Source organism: Salmo trutta, chromosome 34 (genome assembly GCF_901001165.1).
Source record: "Salmo trutta chromosome 34, fSalTru1.1, whole genome shotgun sequence".
Taxonomy (NCBI): Eukaryota; Metazoa; Chordata; class Actinopteri; order Salmoniformes; family Salmonidae; genus Salmo; species Salmo trutta.
Window position 1 is genome coordinate 22,183,389 of NC_042990.1, and position 24,126 is coordinate 22,207,514.

Genomic DNA, 24,126 nt, shown 5'->3' on the forward strand with positions numbered 1-24,126 from the left:
TGTGTATGTGTCTTGCGAACTGTATATTACAAACCTTTTTACTTACATTCTCTTTTAACACCGGACAGTAAAGGCTGACACAGTGCTACCGTAGACCTGATATCAATACCCTCTTACTCTCATCTCGAAGGAATAAACACTTATTTTGAGTTGTGTAGAGAGAGAGAGTGAGTCCCAGTAAGAATAAGAGGCTGATTCATGTAGGTGCATGATGTGGTAGACTATCTGGGTTAGTGACAGGGAAAAGAAGGTTAGGTTACATACTTTGAAGACACTAGGCTACTCTGCTCGAGGTCTCTGCAGAATTCACACTACAGCCGAACGCGCGCGCGCGTGTGTGTTTTGTTACAAATTACAATATAACCTACTTGGAAAGTGACCTTGTTTGAAATATTTAAGTGGCATTCTTTTTATATCAGATAGTGTGTGAGTCTTACTGTTACTTTGTAACAAAACGTTGGTGCTTGAGAAACCGGTTTTTCTATCCACTCAATGGCCTAGCGTAACTTAAATGTTATCACATTATGCACCCTTTGAGATCAGCAAGATTCAGCAGAGTTGTACGGATCACGCACGAAAAACTCTCCTCCATGTTGTGTCTAATATAACTGCTATGAGTGCGATAATTCTTGTTGTGGCGGACTGAAAGGAAAAACGGTGACTGCCAAAATCAAACGGAGCGACTGAGAATTTGAAAGGTTGACGTGTAGCCTTCAGACGCACCTGCCGCTGGTTTTGGTTTATGGCGCCACCATGAGACGGTGTGTTGGAACTGCACCACAATCTTCTCCGTTTTCAGCTCGGGAAATTGTTTTAATTTGACACTTTAAATGTGTTATATCTTTGAGATATATGTGTTTTAAAAATTGGTCAGACAAAGATTAAATCATTATTATTTCAGTCTTATAACCACATACATTCATTTAGAAAATGTATTGGACTAATTAGTCCCATTAATTGGACACCATAACCCACAGTGATCAAATAGAAACGCATAAATGATATATAGTCTGTTTTAAAACCCACGCGCAGCCATGTCTCAGTCGTGATAATGTGGAATTAAAAAGTTGTATTTCCTACCAACACGCTGATACAGGACGACGGAATGTTTTTATGCAATGCTTCTGCACAGGACATGACCCTGAAGTGAAGAGTTGGCATCAACAGTTCTGTCAGTGAGGTGCATTTCATAAGAATGCGTTTTTACACATGTAATTGTAGTACAATGTGTCATTGAAAGACTACAAAACCCTGAGACAACAATGAAACGACAAAGTATTGACAAACACAAACAAAAGCACCACTCACCAAGTAAAACGCTGGCGTCAGGAGTAACACCGCACACCAACACGTCGCCTGCATTCTTCCTGGTCTCAAACTTCCACTAGTTTCCCTTCGCTGGCTCTTTGTCTGTGAAGACCATAAATCCACGCGGTAACCGCTTTTACACAACGGTCAAGACCCTCAACAGCCTAGGCAAAAATGAAATTATACACCCCATGACCACAGAACAAGCTTAGCCTACACTTGGAGACAGATATTGGACGAGAGGGGGAAACAAATAACGATTACATAGGAATTAATCCTGAGAGCAGGGCTGAAGCAATCTCATAGTTAACTGAAAGATGAAAATTCGATTCAAAGCAATCATAAAGGATCAGTCCTTGATTTGATTGACTTCCTGCCTGCCGTGCGCGTGAAGCTCGATGAGCAGTTCCTTACCGAAAAGGAGAACAGTTGAAAGTAGTCGGATAAATAACGGACGCTTTATAACCGAGCCTTTGGAAAACGCGCGCCTATTACACATCTGGGTTGAGTGAAACTCCGTCGCTCTGTCCACACAGAACATGAGAGAGAGAGAAGAGGAAGGAGGGGAGGAGAGGAGCGAGGGAAATATTAAACAACGGGGCGAGATCGGCCCGAGACGAAAGAATCACAGAGTGCAGTCTTTAAACAGTCACTAAAGCTCGACAGAAAAGCTTTTCATTTACTGACGTGCGGTGGAGTGGTTGATAGAGAGATAAACGAGCCGACATTCACAGAGAGCCACAGTGTGTATACAGCATGACTCCAGGACAAACACTCACTAGGCTATAGCGCCAGCTCCCTTCCTCACTGTCTAAGCCTAAGGACAGAGCACTGCAATATAAACCAGCACAGCTGGACAATGACATTGTTTTATAATAGGCTATAGGCTATGTAAGGAATTTTGTCTAACCAAATGCTAATGTAAAAAAAAAGGGCCTATATTTAGTAAGAGTCTAAAACATATAATTACATTTAGTCTGAGAATGATTAGCCTACATTGACAGAAGTCCTAAATGTTCCCTTATTGAGGATGTTCAACCCTGGTTTGGCTTAAGCAGAACTCTTTGAAATCATTAAAGGTGAAAACGAGGGCAAAATAAGTAGCCTACTTGAGGGATTCTTAGAACATGTGGTCTTATTACAGTACCAGTCAATAGTTTGGACACACCTACTCATTCAAGGGTTTTTCTTTATTTTTACTTTTTTCTACATTGTAGAATAATAGTGAAGACATCAACATTATGAAATAACACATATGGAATCATGTATTAACCCAAAAAGTGTTAAACAAATCAACATATATTTTATATTTGAGATTCTTCAATGTAGCCACCCTTTGCCTTGATGACAGCTTTGCACACTCTTGGCATTCTCTCAACCAGCTTCATGAGGTACTAGTCACCTGGAATGCAAGTCCATATTATGGCAAGAACAGCTCAAATAAGCAAAGAGAAATGACAGTCCATCATTACTTTAAGACATGAAGGTCAGTCAATCCGGAAAAAAATAATGTTGACAGTTTCTTCAAGTGTTGTTGCAAAAACCGTCAAGCGCTATGATGACACTGGCTCTCATGAGGACCTCCACAGGAAAGGAAGACCCAGAGTTACCTCTGCTACGGAGGATAAGTACATTAGAGTTACCAGCCTCAGAAATTGCAGGGCAAATAAATGCTTCACAGAGTTCAAGTAACAGACACATCTCAACATCAACTGTTCAAAGGAGACTGCATGAATCAGGCCTTCATGGCCAAATTGCTGCAAAGAAACCACTACTAAAGGACACCGATAAGAAAAGACTTGCTTGGGCAAAGAAACATGAGCAATGGACATTAGACCAGTGGAAATTTGTCCTTTTATCTGATGAGTCCAAATTTGAGATTTTTGGTTCCAACCCTGTGTCTTTGTGAGACCCAGAGTAGGCCAACGAATGATCTCTGCATGTGTGCTTCCCTACTATGAAGCATGGAGGAGGTGGTGTGATGGTGTGGGGGTGCTTTGCTGGTGACACTGTTGGTGATTTATTGGGAATTCAAGGCACACTTAACCAGCATGGCTACCACAGCATTCTGTAGCGATACACCATCCCATCTGGTTTGGGCTTAGTGGGACTATCATTTGTTTTTCAACAGGACAATGACCCAACACACCTCCAGGCTGTGTAAGGGCTATTTTACCAAGAAGGAGAGTGATAGTGTGCTGCGTCAGATGACCTGGCCTCCACAATCACCCGACCTCAACCCAAATGAGGTGGTTTGGGATGAGTTGGACTGCAGAGTGAAGGAAAGGCAGCCAACAAGTGCTCAACATATGTGGGAACTCCTTCAGGACTGTTGGAAAAGTATTCCTGGTGAAGCTGGTTGAGAGAGAATGCCAAGAGTGTGTATTGCTGTCATCAAGGCAAAGGGTGGCTACATTGAAGAATCTCAAATATAAAATATATTTTGATTTGTTTAACAGTTTTTTGGTTACTACATGATTACCTATTTGTTATTTCATAGTTTTGATGTCTTCACTATTATTCTACACTATAGAAAATAGTAAAAATAAAGAAAAACCCTTGATTAGGGTAGGTGTGTCCAAACTTTTGACTGGTACTGTATGTGGAAGGTTCATCTTGCATACCACAGTTGCAAAGTTAATTCAAGGCTGTCTATGTGTGCATGCATGTGCACAAACAGGCTATTTCAAAACTTCAAATGTGTTGCTTTTTAGCTACTTTCATGTAGACTTGATTGTGTGTTTTAGATCATTGTCTTGTTGCATGACCCAGCTGTGCTTCAGCTCACAGGTAGATGGCCTGACATTCTTTTTAAATCTCTCTCTATTTTTTTAATTTAACCTTTCTTTAACTAGGCAAGTCAGTTAAGAACAAATTCTTATTTACAATGACAGCCTACACCAGCCAAACCTGGACGACGCTGGAGCGCTGCCCTATGGGACTCCCAATCACAGCCAGTTGTGATACAGCCTGGATTTGAACCAGGGTCTCTGTAGTGACCCTTCTATCACTGAGATGCAGTGCCTTAGACCACTGAGCCATTTGGGAGCACTCGGGATTCTCCTGTAGAATTCTCTGATACAGAGCAGAATTCATGGTTCCTTCTGTTAATAAGGCAAGTCGTCCAGGTCCAGAGGCGGCAAAACATCCCCAAACCATCACACTACCACCACCATGCTTGACCTTTGATATGAGGTTCTTACTGTGGAATCCAATGTTTGGTTTTCACCAGCCATAATGGGACGTAATGGGGCATCATTTTTGGGGGTTATTTGTAAACTCAGGTTCCCTTTATCTAATATTAGGTGTTGGTTGAAGATCTGATAACATTCGATATCAAAAATATGGAAAAAATGGAGAAAATCAGAAAGGGGAAAATACTTTTTCACAGCACTGTGTTGCTGTTATTGTGCAGTATCAAACTATACATAAACACTGTCAGAGCACAAGGTTAAAGGACTATGCAGCACATGCTGAGTGCGTGTTTGTTGCAGGCAGTATAGACAGATAGCCCTCCTCTTCTTCCTTTCAAACGCTGTCCTAGAGGAAGAAGAAAAAACAGGAGAAGAGAGAGGAAAAGAAAAGACAGGGAGGGTAGTTCTGGTTGAAGAATCTGCGGTTGTCTCAGTGCTACAACATTGCAGCGGTCTACTACTGTCACTATAACTCAGCCCTGGCCCTGATGGATTCCTGTTCTGAATGGCTCAGGTAGCCTTCACATGAGAGAAACAGAGAGAGAGAGCCTTCTCAACAACAGCACCAGCCCAGGGGGATAAATCACTAGAGGCCTGCCATGATGCTGAATCCCAGGCTGGGGTCTTCTGCTACCCTGATACCCCTCATTGTGGAAGTGCAGGACAGGTACCCACAAACCAGAGCCCCTATCAAGCATCCAAAGTGCTGATTTAGGATCAGTTTTGACCTTTTAGATCACAATGAATAAGACTATACATGTGACAGGGGGGACCTGATCCTAGATCAGCACTGTGCTCTAAAATGCTTGATATATACGGCCCCAGGTTTGGGGTTTCAATACCAGCGATTCATCAGGAAGTGAAGTGGAATTCAAAAATGGGAAATTGGCCAATGTTTTCTTGGAGGATAATATGCAGCATATGCTCCCACTGTGATTTATTGAGACGCACAAATAGGCAACGCATAGGACCTTCGCCAGGTCCTTGGCAATGGTCGCTTTGTCATGTTTCAGAGGCTAAAACATTTTTTAAAGAGAATATTCTCCAGGCTCAAGGATTCTCAAGGTCACAACAGCATTGCAGCATCCTTGTAGCATATTGAGGAGTTACAACTGAACTAGTATTTGTTGCAGCATCAGAGAGAGAGAGAAAATCCATTGAAATGACTTTCGTTAACTAAACACTGAGCAGCAACCTTATATTCCTCCTCATCAAGCAACCCCCCCCCCCTTTCTCTCTCGCTCCAACAAACACTCTAAATGTTAAAGGAATTATCTGGAGGTCGAGTGGTGCTAATTTTCCCCGGCACACCTTTGGTGCCCGTTCACTAAAGGGGGAAGCAAAGAAGAGCAACGGGCAGAAAATTACAGAGTAGTCACTTCCTTAATAGTCCTACCCAGAATGGAGGGAGGGGACGAGGAGAGAAAGAGATCTAATGAAGGGGAGATCAATTACAAAAAGGAAGGGGAAATGGGGAAAGAAAAGAGAGAAATGAAGGGGGGATGGAGAGAGAGTAGAGAAAAGGGGCGAGAGTGACGTTGGCAGTACGTATAGGAGACAGAGCCTGGTCCGTCCAGTATCATGAATACGCCCAGCTGGCATGGCTCGTTGCCCGACTGTCAGGGCAGATGTTGGGAGCAGAGGAGAGGGGAGCAGGCCCCTTAGCTTCAGGCCTACCCATGATGCACCAGCTGGCATCTGAAGAGCCCACTCCACTCTCCTCTGACTACACATCCAGATGGGGACAGACAAGTCAAACAGGAGTTTTACCCCTGACCAGAAGGGGTAGGGGGTGGGTAGAGGGAAGGTGCCTGGTGGGTGGTTATAGTGAGAGAGTGGGCACGTTGGTTTGCCATGTGTGGGTACAAAGCGTGGACTTCCTGGTGTCTGTGGATGTATGGTCAGGCGGGTGGAAGCATGCAGGCGGCAGTTGGGCGGAGGGAGGAATCTTGGAGATGACAGAGACAAATGTGGGATCAGAATGACAGTCACAGGATGCAGCTGGCAGCCATCACCATCAAGTACTTCCTCCCCATCACAATTAGACCCAGTGTGTGTGTGTGTGTGTGTGTGTGTGTGTGTGTGTGTGTGTGTGTGTGTGTGTGTGTGACTGACTGCAGCCTCCAGGCTTTTGGATCAAGAGGAGAAAGACAGGAGGAGGAAAGGATGAGAGGAAACAATGTTTGAATGCTTGTCATTGTGTGGATGAAAGGTTGCAGATGCACTCCAAGTTCTCTAAATGAACGGGCCAGTGTGACAATTAGGGAAATGTTTCTAGTTTAAGCGGTCACAAAAAAGAGCTGCAGCTATGACGAACATCATGTTGAGGAGCTAAGTTGTGCTCCCCAAAGTTTGTAATTCCAGGCTATCTTCCAGACATCGTCAGCAGGAGCAGTAGTGGGCAGTGGCCTCGACTTGTTACATCACTGATGTCTTAAAAACAGATACAGCCAATTCACTAATGGAGCCAGCTAGTACTTAGTTTTATCAGTTGGAGATGTAAGATGTCCAGGCCTCGGGAAACAGACAGAAAATGATTGTCCTCTATGAAGCAGAGGGCGAGAGAGAGAGAGAAAGAGAGAGAGAGAGAGAGAGAAAGATACCCAAATGCTCTTAGGTGCTTCCCATTTCCTCTCTTTCTCAATCAAATTTTCCCTGGATCTTGATAACTCAGAGGTCGAGATAAAGTCAACATTGGAAGTGGAATCACAACGGGAGTTAATTGATTAGGAATGAGCACGAACACACACACACGTAATTGCTTTGGTCAGCTTGTAGGACTTCCCTGTTTCTTGGCAGGAGGAATTTATATGGATGACGGAGACGGAGACATGAGAGGAGCTGATTGTCCGATAGTACCACGGCCACACAGACCGTTTGTGGTTAGTCTACCTGATCAATGATTACAATTGTGCCAGTGTGATGACTCTGGTTGATTAAGATTGATTCAGACCAAAACATGTCTTTAATAAGCAGAGAGGACAATCAAATGATTCAGTGGAGGAATGGCAGCATATAACCCTATTTAGTGCAGGCCCTGGTCAAAGGTACAGATCTGCCATCTTAATTCGATCACTCTGTTGTTGCAGAGAAATTTGCTGCCTTGCAGGAAATGCTAATTGTGGTGTATTTAAAGTTTATATGTTTAAATATACACTAAGTATACCAAACAACCTTAATTCATCGGAGCGTGGATTCTACAAGGTGTCGAAAGCATTCCATAGAGAGGCTGGTCCATGTTGACTCCAATGCTTCCCACAGTTGTGTCAAGTTGGCTGGATGTCCTTTGGGTGGTGGACCATTCTTGATACGCACAGGAAACGTTAAGTGTGAAAAACCCAGCAGTGTTACAGTTCTTGACACTCAAACCAGTGCGCCTGGCACCTACTACCATACCCCATTCAAAGACACTCAAGTTTTTTCCCTTGCCCATTCACCCTCTGAATGGCACACATACACAATCCATGTCTTAATTGTCTCAAGGTTTAAAAATCCTTCTTTAACCTGTCTCCTCCCCTTCATCTACACTGACTGAAGTGGATTTAACAAGTGACGTCAATACGGGATCATAGGTTTCACCTGAATTCACCTGGTCAGACTATGTCATGGAAACAGCAGTTGTTCTTAATGTTTTGTTCTGTGTATAAGTATATATTGTTTTCAGACTTGATTTGTATCAAGCCCTACAAAGTATATCCATTGATTATAATCCACAGAATGATTCACATTTCCTGTTGCTGCAGGATTATTTCCCTGCTGTGAGAAGCAGGGTCCATTTGTACAGTACATTAAATAAGGACTAGGGTACCATTTAGGACAGAACCAGTGTCTCCCATCTTGGTAATGTTTTATTCTACACTTCCTAGAAACAACCTGATAACAGCATACCTACAAAACTATTACCTAGGAAGTACCTGTCATGAAAAAGCCTAGAAAACCATACCCCCCCAAAAAAATCGGCTGCAATGGCGCTCTCTTGTGGAAGCTTTATGTTCCAACTAGGAACAAAGATGATCAAGTAAGTAAATAAAGCACGATATTAAGAAACATTCTCACCATCGCCCAGGCCATACAGAGTGCGATTTAAGTACAGTTGGATAGCTCCAGTTCCTCAGACTTCAGCAAAGCCTCGTCTGTCCTCTGACCTGTGTGTGTCTGTACAGTATGTGTGTTCCTTGTGACCTCTGTGTGTGTCATAGGTCTGAGTTTCTCACAGATTCGGCTTCTTCAGCGGAATGTTTCTATTTCTTCTTCTGTCAAAGGTTCCGTTGCAGAGGAGGGGAGAAATAGATTCGTCAAAGAGCTAGCTGGAGGGAATGGGAAGAATATCTTAAATAATGTTCTAGGTCCATCTAGTGGCGTAGACTGATGCAACAACACATATGTTTTTTAATAAGGTGGATATAATGAGAGCATTTTCATTGAGGGTATTGACACAATTATTTCGTTTTTCTTATTTATTATAAGCAACTGGTCAGATACATATAAACAACCTGTAGGAAAAGGACAGAACCCTGCGACTTTGTTTTAACAAGGTAATTATCCGTATCGCTTTAGCAAAGATAATTGACATTACACACACATAGGCAGTAACACACATGCGCGTGCACACACAGTCTTGTACAGCTAACCTTGTTGGGACACACAATTCCGTCCCATTCAAAATCCTATTTTCCCTAACCCCTAACCCTTAACCCTAACCCATACTCTTACCATAACCCTAAACCAACCCTAACCCTAACTTTAACCCAAAAACCTAACCTAACCTTAACCCTAACCCTAGCTCCTAACTCTAAAACAAACAATAGCTCCTAACCCTTAACGTAATTCTAACCCTAACACTAATTCTAACCTTAACCCTAAACCCCCTAGAAATAGCATTTGACCTAATTGGGACTAACAAAATGTCCCTTGTTGGTCAAATTTTTGTTTGTTTACTATTCTGGTGGGGATTTCTGGTCCCCACAAGAATAATTAAACACGTGCACACAGACGCACACGCACACGCACACGCACACGCACACACACACACACACACACACACACACACACACACACACACACACACTTCAGTTTTTTTTTACTTCACTTTGCGCAGTTAAAAAAGGAACGTATTTATATATAATGCATAAATAATTATGAAAGAAAAACATTATGCACCCATTTATTACAACTCATAATTTAAGAAAGTTAATTGAAAAAAAGTAAACATCCCTTTGACCACCTGTCAACAAACAAATGTCCGTCTGTCTCTACCACCACAATTCAATCCCCTTGGAGAATAGTCGGCTGTAACTGATTCATTTACTTTACATGAGGTTTGTCCATCTACAACACTGAATAAACAGTCTGCACTATCAACTGCCAGTCTGCCATAGCCAATATTATGCATATAACCTGTTTTCAGGCAGAGGACTCTGTCTCTTCGGATATGTCATTGCATCATTAGCATGAAAAGCTTGAACTACATCTAAGGCCTTGCTGCATCTGTTCCTTTGAATTACTTGGAGTGTTATTGTGGCTACCTAGGTTGCGTTCTATCTAGCTTTTGCAATACAGAACACATTATAGAATAGCACCAAGGCAGGGAGAAAGACTGAAGAATAAATGTGTGTGAGTGATTATTGTAGACATTGTAGTCACACGCATCCCTCAACCGATGCAGCAGCCACACTGAATAGGAGCAGTATTGAGAGATCACGTATGATATGTATATAGCAATACGCCTAAGCAGTTTGGATACAAGTAGGCTGTTCTAGTTAGGATTGAGGATGTTACACAGCAGTAGATATGAGACCAAGATATAAAGAGAACCCACTCTCTTCTGGTGGAACAAGATATAAAGAGAACCCACTCTCTTCTGGTGGAACAAGATATAAAGAGAACCCACTCTCTTCTGGTGGATCAGAAGGTAAAGAAGAAATTGTGAACCCAGTCACACCCTTCTGTCTTAACAACAAAGACCAGATTCTATTAAACTCGCAAAGGGGATACAAATCACATTGTTTTTGCTCCGTGAAAATAAACCCTTTCAATAACATCATGAAATATAATTGTTGCCGTATTTCTCTCAACAAACCCTGAAACAGTTCCTTGAATTAGTTTTTTTTTTTTTTTTTGGTACGAGAGCCATGTGATTTTTCTGCCATATGGAATCGGGATTCCCTGCAGTGCACGTTTGATGGAATTCAGGTCTTTGAGATGTTGAATAAAGTTACTAAAGGAAATGGAAAAACAATGATTAACCATAATAAGCCATCAAAGCAACAGTCAGAGAAACCAACAGGAGACAAACATAAAGTCAGGCAGGCAGAGAATGAGACATGTTCAGACATGGGTTGAAATAGTATTTGTATTCTTTATAATACTTTCTGCATTTAATTGAGCCTGGCCTGGAGTGGCAGATGGGCAGGGTTTGCACTTTTGGGACAATTCCAATGGTTCCATTGTGCCAGGCAAGCTCAGTCAAGCGCAGTTGAAAACAGATACAATTTGAACCCGTGTCGGTAAAATGCAGCTGTACATACTACAAAGGTAAATAAATTATATTTACATGGCATCGTCCGCCCTTTTATCATATCACATACAAGAGGTAAAAGAAGCAACATTTGTTTTTGAAAAAAGGTCTACTTTTTTTTTTACATTTCTAGCACAAGACTGTACATCATCTTGTATTGAGAGGCAGCTTCCTAGACATAAGAACATATCATGCTGCACTAATATAGTGCAATATTGAGCCTGAAAACAGAAGAGAAAGGGAGAGGCAGGCAGAGATTTCCTACAAAGGTTGACAGCGTTTCTATAAGATTAGGACATTTTTGCTTTGTTTTGTTTTGTTTTCTAGGGAAAAGGATCCAGTCCAGAAGAAAAATAGAGAGGCAGCAATTTTCTCCAGGAATAATTTAAAAAAGCATTGCGTATTTCTCATCTAATTTCCAACAGAGCAGCTGTTGCCAAGAAGGAAGGACTCTTTGTTTTTTCAGGGCCCTCTCCAACAACCTTCATCTTGAAAGATGTTTTTATTTGACAGAAAAAAGTAGTAAATGGCAGATAAGCAAAGGCAGACTTCCTTAAGAAGAAGATAGAGTTTATGAAGGCTCTTGTGAAACAAAGTATACAAAAATGTAACAAATAAAAAATATTGAGGAAGGAAGATTCTAGGCTACTAATGAACGAACATGACTCGATTTCTGTTTGACTTCTTTTTTGCTTTTTTTGTTGTTGTTGTTGAATAATCCGTGACATAACCCACGTCTTCCAAGAGTTCCAGATGTTTTAAGCCACGCCCACTGGTTGCCTGAGGAGAAAGGTCAAAGATGGGTCTCCTTGACAACCTGTCTGTCTGATTCCACGACGACAGTCTCCACAGCGTCAGTGTAAAATGATTCTGTCAGTAGATTCGGAGGAGGTTTACATGTCAGCGTCTCCGTCATAGGCCAGGGTCAGGGGCTTGAGCCGGTTGTTATACATCTGTCTTCTCTGGGGTTTCTTTGGCTTTTTACTAGGAAAGAAAAATGGCAGAAAACATTGCTATTACATGTTTTATATTTCAATTATCGAAGAGGAAATGTAGATACCCATAGCCTTAATATGTAGGCCTATATACCATAATAACAATAAAGGATTTATCCATAGCAGGTTACCCCCACCTGTTACCCCCACCTGTTACCCCCACCTGATACACAGAGCTTGCTCTGCTATCTTTTGAAAACACCACAACTTTCAGTTGGGTAATTTGCCTCGTGTCAGAGCTACGTGCATCACTCTGCTGAAGGCCATGCTTTTAGTGGACGGTCAGTTCTTCCATCATGCAACGGCAATACTCAAATAGCTAATGATTCTGTTCCTATACTGCCGTTGTCCTTGTTGGTTAAAGCACTAGTTAGTGAGCCACATTTCAGAAGCACATTTGAGTGGCTCTTGTCCTAGCATTGAAGTGATGCTGTAGTGGATGATGCAACACTTCATGGACAATTTCAACAGCTGCTATTATTTGTTTTTATATTGAGGCATGTGAGAGAGATTGGACTCTGAAGGAAGATGACGAGCGGACAAGCACAGTACAGAAAGCAGCTTCAGCCCAGAACAGTTCCCACTCACCTTAATGCAAACTAGGCTATGGCAAACAGAGACAGTGTAGGCAGTTAGCTATAGGTACATAATGAGGACAACACTATAGTATGTCTGGGCAGGCTCTAATATATCAAACATCACAACTTCACATAGAAAACACAGGGACGGGAGACAATGATAAATATATGTCAAATGTAAATAAGATATCTTATGAAATGTGTCTTATGTCCATCATGAATGGATAGGGAATAATGAGTGGAATGAATAAGAGATTGAATGGCAAGGGATGAGAGATCATTGAATTGTGGTCATGAGTGATTCTTCCATCTGGCCACAAGAGGGCAGTATGCTACTGAAAGTGAAACCTGATCATCGTTTTACTGTGACGTCAATGTTGTGTCCCTGAAATCTCAAAAATATGGCATCCATATTAGGAAGTCCTCCAACAAATAACCAATGACTTCCTAAAATAGATGCCGTACAAAAGTATGTTTAAGTATGGAGGTGCTCAAGACTACTAAACAAAATCCAGGAACAGAGGTCAAACAGAGGGACATGGGGGATGACTTCCTGCTCACCTCCATCAATAACTCCATGTGAATGGTCGGACAGGCACATGTGACAGCAGATGTGGGGAGGAGAGAAAGACGAAGGGCTACGGGAGATTGTGTGAACACTGCAGCGAGGGCCGCCGTTAGGTCAGGACCCCTAAGTTATGAGTGTTTCAATGCATTGTGGTTGTTGTTGGTGATTTTCTTCATTGTTATGTTTTTTTGTTGATGCTGTTGTGGTTGTAGTTGATATTGATGTTGTTCATTATATGGTTGTTGGTGATAGTGTTGATTTTGTTGTGGTAGTTGATATTGATTTTGTGGTAGTGGTTGTGGTTGATGATTCTGCTGATGATTTTGATGCGGTTGTTGGTGATATTGATGTAGTTGTTCTAGTTCGTGTGCTTCATGCTGGCAGTCAGGACACGTATAAGCAACGGTATGATTGTTTTGTTCCATCCAGACCACCGTATCAGTACACTGGTCAGGGTTCGAGTCAGGGTTCGAGTTCCACCGACTGATGGTGGGGGGGTGAAAAGAGAGAGATGAACGGATAAGATGGGGAGAGGAATGAATGGATGAAGTGGAGAGAGAGATGGAAAGAAAAAGAAAAATGGAGAGTACAGATAATGTCATGACTTGAAATTAAAATGAATGGGTAAAAATGAAACTGATGTGATCATGAAGACATATACATACAGGTGATGACATACATACATACATACATACATACATACATACATACATACATACATACATACATACATACATACATACATACATACATACATTACATAATATGCTGAAAAAAAATATAAACGCAACATGTAAAGTGTTGGTCCCATGTTTCATGAGCTAAAATAAAAGATCCCTGAAATGTTCCATATGAACAAAAAGCGTATTTCTCTAAAATGTTGTGCACACATTTGTTTACATCCCTGTTAGTGAGCATTTCTCCTTTGCCAAGATAATCCATCCACCTGACAGGTGTGGCATATCAAGAAGCTGATTAAACAGCATGATCAATACAAAGGTGCACCTTGTGCTGGGGACAATAAAAGGCCACTCTAAAATTAGTAGTTTTGTCACACAACATAATGCCACAGATGTCTCAACTTTGAGGGAGCGTGCAATTGACATGCTGGTTGAAGGTATGTCCACCAGAAATGTTGACAGAGAATTTAATGTTAATTTTTCTACCATAAGCCACCTCCAGCGTCATTTTAGATCATTTGGCAGTACTTCCAACCAGCCTCACAACCGCAGACCACATGTAACCACACCAGCACTGGACCTCCACATCTGGCTTCTTCACCTACGGGATTGTCTGAGACCAGCCAACCTGTCAAAAACCATCTCAAGGAAGCTCATCTGCATGCTTGTCGTCCTCACCAGGGTCTTGACCTGACTGTGGTTCAGTATCATAACCGACTTCAGTGGATAAATGCTCACCTTCGATGGTCACTGGCACGATGGAGAAGTGTGCTCTTCATGGATGAACCCCAGTTTCAACTGTACGAAGCAGATGGCCTACAGAGTGTATGGTGTTGTGTGGGCGAGCGGTTTGCTGATGTCAACATTATGAACAGAGTGACCCATGGTGGCGTTGGGGTTATGGTATGGGCAGGCATAAGCTACGGACAACGAACACAATTGCATTTTATCGATGGCAATTTGAATGCACAGTGATACCTTGACGAGATCCTGAGGCCCATTGTCGTGCCATTCATCTGCCACTATCACCTCATGTTTCAGCGGGATAATTCACGGCCCTATGTTGCAAGCATCTGTACACAATTCCTGGAAGCTGAAAATGTCCCAGTTCTTCCATGGTCTGCATACTCACCAAACACGTCAACCATTGAGCATGTTTGAGATGCTCTGGATTGACGTGTACAACAGCATGTTCCAGTTCTCGCCAATATCCAGCAACTTCGCATAGCCATTGAAGAGGAGTGAGACAACATTCCACAGGCCACAGTCAACAGCCTGATCAACTCAATGTGAAGGAGATGTGTTGCGCTCCATGAGGGAAATGGTGGTCACATCAGATACTGACCTGTTTTCTGATCCACGCCCCTACCTTTTTTTAAGGTATCTGTGACCAACAGATGCATATCTGTTTCCCAAGTCATGAGAAATCCATAGATTAGGTCCTAATTAATGTATTTCAATTGACTGACTTCCTTAAATGAACTGTAACTCAGTAAAATCTTTGAAATTGTTGCATGTTGCGTTTATATTTTAGTTCAGTGTAAATACATACATACAGGTGACCACTAGCGTAGCTTAGTGGTTAGAGTGTTGGATTAGTAACTGAAAGGTTGCAAGATTGAATCCCTGAGCTGACAAGGTACAAATCTGTTGTTCTGCCCCTGAACAAGGCCGTTAACCCACTGTTCCTAGGGTGTCATTGAAAATAAGAATTTGTTCTTAACTGACTTGCCTAGTTAAATAAAGGTCAACTAAAAAATACAGATGAATGACATACTTAAAGAAATATCAAACAGGTTAACCTACCAGGCTAGGAAGGTCATGGAGACTATAAATACGAGGAGAACAAAAGCTCCGGCTGCAACACCATAGACCCATGTCTTCAGTTTACCATCTGTAGAGAACACATCACACACTTAGTACACTGACAGGTGACTAACTCCAGCTCACACTATAATGTCAATGGCTTTGGTGCAGATCCAATCCTGTGCAGAAGAGGGCAGCAGTACACCAAATATTTTCCAGGTCATCTATTGTGTGTAAATTATTATTGGTGGATTGTACTTTAATTTTGCTGTAAATATTAAGATCCAGCACATCACATCATACATGAATAGAAATGATGGCTATTTTGAGGGTGAGAAATTCTGGGCCTAATCCTAAATGGTGGTGTGAGACTTCTGTTCATAAAATGTCTTGACGGCATTAAGGGATTTGTGCAAAAACAATTTGTGGCTACCGGGAATGACAATGCAGAATGGTTGGCTTTCTGTAGCAAATTCTGTTAGAATTCCTGAATATATTCACATTTACTTTCTACAAAGTAATAGGCCGATATTCTAACAAGATTCAAAATACAACATAATAACAACCAAGAACAAATGTCTTGGATGGTTCCTACTGTCCCGTAAAATTGCTAGAGTAAATCTGTCTGGTTAGAGTACCTGGTCCGAAGGGCTGTAGGAACCAGGAGCGTCCAGCTCGGCCAGGCAGGCTGTTGGAGGGCTGTGTGGGGCTGACCGCCCTGATGGTCTTCACATCAGCCCTGTTGTCCCCCGCCGTGGGGATCTCTAACACCGGGATCACCGTACACTGGTCCAGCAGGCCGTCTGAAGTCATCACCTCCGTGTAGCGCTCCTCGCAGCCACACACACCCGCCTGGGACAGGAAGGGAGGTACACACACGTATTAGTGAAATGCAGTTGCACATCAAGGGGTTGCTTTGCAGGTGTTGGAGATGTTTAGCAATTGGTGCACTTCATGAGTATCACACAATTCACACACACACACACACACACACACACACACACACACACACACACACGCACACATTATAAAATCAAAACATAGACGCAAGGCATTTTCGTCTCTTTTAGTACAGCAAATAATGCAGTCGGAGGCTGGTGACCTGGCTAAGCACCAAGTTGGATTCAAGTGAGGTTATTTCTTATCAAATATTCCCGGGTGTAATCGAATGAATCATCACTCAGCTTTAGCTCAGGCTCATATCTTGGCAGTATTAACATTAACCATCACACGTTTCAATCCCCTTTGTGATGCTAGTGCTGCATTGAGAGATCAGACAGAAATGTATGCTCTGAGATTTATAGGGTGGTGTCTGTTGGGGTTGGGGTATACAGCCCGCCAGCCCAAAGGCTTCCCCTATTCTTTCTCCCTTTCCACTCTCTCTGTTCGCTCATCACTCGAGCTCTCTCAGATCACTCCTCTGCCAACCCAGGGGTTTTTCATTATCTTTCATCCCCCTCTTCCTTTTTCTCTCATCACCCCGAGATTAAATACCAACAATGCAAACAGTGGCTGTATGGCTGAACACACACACACACACACACACACACACACACACACACACACACACACACACACACACACACACACACACACACACACACACACACACACACACACACAAACACACACACACACACGAACACACACACACACGAACACACACACACACACACACACACACACACACACACACACACACACACACGAACACACACACACAAACACACACACACACACGAACACACACACACACACACACACACATAACTTCATGAATACACAGACAGACATAAAATTAGGGAATGATGGACAGAACAAATTAGATTCACTCACGACCACACCTACAAGCACAAAATAACACTGGCACAAGAGACACATTTACACACAGTCATAAACACAGAAACACAGCCAAGATGACTAACAACACAAACATGAAAGAGAACAGTGACCCGATACACGCCACACAAACAGAGACATTTGAGCCACATCCAGCTAGACATGTTGCTGTAGCTGTCTCACAGCCCCTCAGCACTGACTAGAGGCCTGAGTCCTGGTTCAGGGTGTTAGTAATAGTGACTGGTTCTGATGTGTTCTGACATGGGGTGTGTATAGATGGTGCCGATCCCCCATAGACACACACACACACACACACACACACACACACACACACACACACACACACACACACACACTCCCAGTGTACCCATGTAATCGGTCCCCCGGTGTGTCCAGGAAATTGACTCCGTTTGTAGTGAACACAAATGCTGGGAGCGCTCAGCCCGAGGAGGGACAAACTCCACTTCAAAGACCAGGCTGAATATTATGGGATGTTTCTCTCTTACATACAACTGAGAATCAAATGAACCCTTTGAATACCACTGGGTTGAAGAATACCGTACTGTATTGTATTGAATAAAAAATATATATATATGTTTAATGTTGTTTGTACTGGTTCTGGGATTTCATGTGAGATGCTTGATAATGTGAGATGGAGTTTAATTGAGAAAATAAGTATAATTGAAAAAGAAAATAGTCTTGTTGATCATGTATGTAGTATTCTCCTGCTACGGCAGATGCAGTAAGTACAGGGGAATTCATCTGCACATAACATGTCTGTCTGTCTGTCTGTCTGTCTGTCTGTCTGTCTGTCTGTCTGTCTGTCTGTCTGTCTGTCTGTCTGTCTGTCTGTCTGTCTGTCTGTCTGTCTGTCTGTCTGTCTGTCTGTCTGTCTGTCTGTCTGTGTCTCTCTCCCTCCCTCCCCCATCACCTCTGTGCAGAAGGAGCGTGGTTTGTTGCAGGCTGGGTCACATGATCGGTCTGCCACGGGTTGGGCCGTCATCGGGCAGCCACCTGTATGGTAGAGGTCAGAGGGCAAGTGTCAGTAGGGAGGGGTTTGGGGCAGCGAGGGGATGAAAGTGAGGGTGCCATAGAGAGAGGTCTCCCTTTATGACATAAAGATGCTGTACATTTAATTGTCTCACTAATGCAGGTAGACAAGCACATACATGTATACACAAGATGTACACAAACAGACACACACACAGTCTTGTGCAACGAGCCTATGGAGACACAATTCAGTCCCATTCAATAACGTATTTTCCCTAACCCCTAATCCTAACCTTAAAGCTAACCCTAAACTAATTCTAACACTAATTCTAACCTTTACCCTAAACCCCATAGAAATAGCATTTGACATTGTGGAGACTAACTGTCCCCAGTTGGTCAAATGTTTGTTTACTATTCTTGTGGGGACTTATAGTGAAACACGTCCATACGCACACACAGCAGAGCAGCGGACATGCGGTCCACATTGTTGGGAAGCTTTCACTGCTGTCTTTGTTACTGTACTTCTGTCAGTCTGTTGTGCTGCAGGCAACATGGATCTCTCTCTCTCTCTCTCTCTCTCTCTCTCTCTCTCTCTCTCTCTCTCTCTCTCTCTCTCTCTCTCTCGCTCTCCACAGCAGGAGGCAAGCAACAACAATGGGTCCTCCAATGCTTTCCAATTAATTTCCCCTCACAGATAGCTAGCTGCTCAAGACGCCTCCCAAAACACAGAGACAAAAACACACAGTCCCAAAAACACACTTAGATAAACAGGAAAGCAGACTGAGCTCTCTGGGTCTCAGATGATTTGTGTGTACTGTGGTGAGATGATGCACTCACTGTAAGATGTACACTGATACACCTTCAGATATCAAGGACAGCATTCTTGCGTCCCAAATGACACCCTATTTCCTACATAGTGCACAACTTTTGAAGAGAGCCCTATGGTCTCTGGTCAAAAGTAGTGCACTATTTAGGAAATAGGGGGCCATTTGGGACATACCATGCCTGGGAAGGGAAGGTAGGCCAGCCCTGGCCCCATTCCTATCTCTTTAAGTGATTGCCTCAGGGAGATTCCCTCCCATCGTCCCATCAATGCAGTGGACTGCCTCAAGGCAAAAAGAAAGGAGCTCACTGTTTTCTCACTAGGCTTTTATTTGAACTACACTGGGATAAATCAATATACACAAGAGAAGGGTATCGGAGACAAGAGGAAGAATACTGTAGTGGTAGTGGGGGGGGGGGACTAGACCAACAGTATACAGAGTAGGAATACTGTAGTGGTAGTGGGGGGGGGGGACTAGACCAACTAGACCAACAGTATACAGAGTAGGAATACTGTAGTGGTAGTGGGGGGGGGGGGACTAGACCAACTAGACCAACAGTATACAGAGTAAGAATACTGTAGTGGTAGTGGGGGGGGGACTAGACCAACTAGACCAACAGTATACAGAGTAGGAATACTGTAGTGGTAGTGGGGGGGGGGGGACTAGACCAACAGTATACAGAGTAGGAATACTGTAGTGGTAGTGGGGGGGGGGGGGGACTAGACCAACTAGACCAACAGTATACAGAGTAGGAATACTGTAGTGGTAGTGGGGGGGGGGGGGGGGGGGGGACTAGACCAACTAGACCAACAGTATACAGAGTAGGAATACTGTAGTGGTAGTGGGGGGGGGGACTAGACCAACTAGACCAACAGTATACAGAGTAGGAATACTGTAGTGGTAGTGGGGGGGGGGGGGGGACTAGACCAACTAGACCAACAGTATAGAGAGTAGGAATACTGTAGTGGTAGTGGGGGGGGGGGACTAGACCAACAGTATACAGAGTAGGAATACTGTAGTGGTAGTGGGGGGGGGGGGACTAGACCAACTAGACCAACAGTATACAGAGTAGGAATACTGTAGTGGTAGTGGGGGGGGGGGGGACTAGACCAACTAGACCAACAGTATACAGAGTAGGAATACTGTAGTGGTAGTGGGGGGGGGACTAGACCAACTAGACCAACAGTATACAGAGTAGGAATACTGTAGTGGTAGTGGGGGGGGGGGGGGGGAACTAGACCAACTAGACCAACAGTATACAGAGTAGGAATACTGTAGTGGTAGTGGGGGGGGGGGGGGACTAGACTAACTAGACCAACAGTATACAGAGTAGGCATACTGTAGTGGTAGTGGGGGGGGGGGGGGGTATACAGAGTAGGAATACTGTAGTGGTAGTGGGGGGGGACTAGACCAACAGTATACAGAGCAGGAATACTGTAGTGGTAGTGGGGGGGGGGGGACTAGGCCAACTAGACCAACAGTATACAGAGTAGGAATACTGTAGTGGTAGTGGGGGGGGGGACTAGACCAACTAGACCAACAGTATACAGAGCAGGAATACTGTAGTGGTAGTGGGGGGGGGGGGGGGACTAGACCAACTAGACCAAACAGTATACAGAGCAGGAATACTGTAGTGGTAGTGGGGGGGGGGGGGTGGGGACTAGACCAACTAGACCAACAGTATACAGAGTAGGAATACTGTAGTGGTAGTGGGGGGGGGGGGGACTAGACCAACAGTATACAGAGTAGGAATACTGTAGTGGTAGTGGGGGGGGGGGGGGGGACTAGACCAACTAGACCAACAGTATACAGAGTAGGATTACTGTAGTGGTAGTGGGGGGGGGGGACTAGACCAACTAGACCAACAGTATACAGAGTAGGAATACTGTAGTGGTAGTGGGGGGGAACTAGACCAACTAGACCAACAGTATACAGAGTAGGAATACTGTAGTGGTAGTGGGGGGGGGACTAGACCAACAAGACCAACAGTATACAGAGTAGGAATACTGTAGTGGTAGTGGGGGGGGGGGACTAGACCAACTAGACCAACAGTATACAGAGTAGGAATACTGTAGTGGTAGTGGGGGGGGGGACTAGACCAACAGTATACAGAGTAGGAATACTGTAGTGGTAGTGGGGGGGGGGGGGGGACTAGACCAACTAGACCAACAGTATACAGAGTAGGAATACTGTAGTGGTAGTGGGGGGGGGACTAGACCAACTAGACCAACAGTATACAGAGTAGGAATACTGTAGTGGTAGGGGGGGGGGACTAGACCAACAGTATACAGAGTAGGAATACTGTAGTGGTAGTGGGGGGGGGACTAGACCAACTAGACCAACAGTATACAGAGTAGGAATACTGTAGTGGTAGTGGGGGGGGGGGGGGCTAGACCAACAGTATACGGAGTAGGAATACTGTAGTGGTAGTGGGGGGGGGAACTAGACCAACTAGACCAACAGTATACAGAGTAGGAATACTGTAGTGGTAGTGGGGGGGGGGGGGACTAGACCAACTAGACCAACAGTATACAGAGTAGGAATACTGTAGTGGTAGTGGGGGGGGGGACTAGACCAACAGTATACAGAGTAGGAATACTGTAGTGGTAGTGGGGGGGGGGGACTAGACCAACTAGACCAACAGTATACAGAGTAGGAATACTGTAGTGGTAGTGGGGGGGGGGGGGACTAGACCAACAGTATACAGAGTAGGAATACTGTAGTGGTAGTGGGGGGGGGGGGGGACTAGACCAACTAGACCAACTAGACCAACAGTATACAGAGTAGGAATACTGTAGTGGTAGTGGGGGGGGGGACTAGACCAACTAGACCAACAGTATACAGAGTAGGAATACTGTAGTGGTAGTGGGGGGGGGGGGGACTAGACCAACTAGACCAACAGTATACAGAGTAGGAATACTGTAGTGGTAGTGGGGGGGGGGACTAGACCAACTAGACCAACAGTATACAGAGTAGGAATACTGTAGTGGTAGGGGGGGGGGACTAGACCAACTAGACCAACAGTATACAGAGTAGGAATACTGTAGTGGTAGTGGGGGGGGGACTAGACCAACTAGACCAACAGTATACAGAGTAGGAATACTGTAGTGGTAGTGGGGGGGGGGGGGACTAGACCAACTAGACCAACAGTATACAGAGTAGGAATACTGTAGTGGTAGTGGGGGGGGGGGGGGGGGACTAGACCAACAGTATACAGAGTAGGAATACTGTAGTGGTAGTGGGGGGGGGGACTAGACCAACTAGACCAACAGTATATAGAGTAGGAATACTGTCAGTGGTAGTGGGGGGGGGGGGGGGGGGGACTAGACCAACTAGACCAACAGTATACAAAGTAGGAATACTGTAGTGGTAGTGGGGGGGGGGGGGGACTAGACCAACAGTATACAGAGTAGGAATACTGTAGTGGTAGTGGGGGGGGAACTAGACCAACTGGACCAACAGTATACAGAGTAGGAATACTGTAGGGGTAGTGGGGGGGGGGGGGAACTAGACCAACTAGACCAACAGTATACAGAGTAGGAATACTGTAGTGGTAGTGGGGGGGGGGGGGACTAGACCAACTTGACCAACAGTATATAGAGTAGGAATACTATAGTGGTAGTGGGGGGGGACTAGACCAACAGTATACAGAGTAGGAATACTGTAGTGGTAGTGGGGGGGGGGGACTAGACCAACTAGACCAACAGTATACAGAGTAGGAATACTGTAGTGGTAGTGGGGGGGGGGGGGGGGGACTAGACCAACTAGACCAACAGTATACAGAGTAGGAATACTGTAGTGGGTAGTGGGGGGGGACTAGACCAACAGTATACAGAGTAGGAATACTGTAGTGGTAGTGGGGGGGGGGGACTAGACCAACTAGACCAACAGTATACAGAGTAGGAATACTGTAGTGGTAGTGGGGGGGGGGACTAGACCAATATAGACCAACAGTATACAGAGTAGGAATACTGTAGTGGTAGTGGGGGGGGGACTAGACCAACAGTATACAGAGTAGGAATACTGTAGTGGTAGTGGGGGGGGGGACTAGACCACTAGACCAACAGTATATAGAGTAGGAATACTGTAGTGGTAGTGGGGGGGGGGACTAGACCAACTAGACCAACAGTATACAGAGTAGGAATACTGTAGTGGTAGTGGGGGGGGGGGGGACTAGACCAACAGTATACAGAGTAGGATACTGTAGTGGTAGTGGGGGGGGAACTAGACCAACTGGACCAACAGTATACAGAGTAGGAATACTGTATGTGGTAGTGGGGGGGGGGGGGGACTAGACCAACTTGACCAACAGTATACAGAGTAGGAATACTGTAGTGGTAGTGGGGGGGGGGACTAGACCAACTAGACCAACAGTATACAGAGTAGGAATACTGTAGTGGTAGTGGGGGGGGACTAGACCAACTAGACCAACAGTATACAGAGTAGGAATACTGTAGTGGTAGTGGGGGGGGGACTAGACCAACAAGACCAACAGTATACAGAGTAGGAATACTGTAGTGGTAGTGGGGGGGGGACTAGACCAAATAGACCAACAGTATACAGAGTAGGAATACTGTAGTGGTAGTGGGGGGGGGACTAGACCAACTAGACCAACAGAATACAGAGTAGGAATACTGTAGTGGTAGTGGGGGGGGGGGACTAGACCAACAGTATACAGAGTAGGAATACTGTAGTGGTAGTGGGGGGGACTAGACCAACAGTATACAGAGTAGGAATACTGTAGTGGTAGTGGGGGGGGGGGACTAGGCCAACAGTATACAGAGTAGGAATACTGTAGTGGTAGTGGGGGGGGGGGGGGGGGGGGGA

The 24,126-nt window shown here is 44.4% G+C and overlaps 2 protein-coding genes across 5 annotated transcripts in view; both read right to left on the reverse strand.

Moving 5' to 3' along the window:
• The window catches only part of LOC115173802 (neurexophilin-1), a 40,779-nt gene extending 38,963 nt beyond the window's left edge, over positions 1-1,816 (reverse strand). For 2 of the 3 annotated variants that reach the window (XM_029732225.1, XM_029732224.1), the window contains exon 1: positions 1,309-1,816. In XM_029732225.1, the coding sequence (XP_029588085.1) occupies positions 1,309-1,362 (54 nt within the window). In that variant the 5' untranslated portion in view covers positions 1,363-1,816. The remainder of the gene's footprint in view (positions 1-1,308) is intronic. The other variant, XM_029732223.1, reaches the window with a different exon arrangement.
• Positions 1,817-9,575: 7,759 nt separating this feature from the next.
• The window catches only part of LOC115173804 (thrombospondin type-1 domain-containing protein 7A-like), a 170,158-nt gene continuing 155,607 nt past the window's right edge, over positions 9,576-24,126 (reverse strand). Inside the window, exons 25-28 of one of the 2 annotated variants that reach the window (XM_029732226.1) lie at positions 18,417-18,499; positions 16,285-16,498; positions 15,647-15,734; positions 9,576-12,003 (exon numbers count right to left, since the gene is read on the reverse strand). In XM_029732226.1, coding sequence (XP_029588086.1) covers positions 11,913-12,003; positions 15,647-15,734; positions 16,285-16,498; positions 18,417-18,499 — 476 coding nt within the window. In that variant the 3' untranslated portion in view covers positions 9,576-11,912. The remainder of the gene's footprint in view (positions 12,004-15,646; positions 15,735-16,284; positions 16,499-18,416; positions 18,500-24,126) is intronic. The other variant, XM_029732227.1, reaches the window with a different exon arrangement.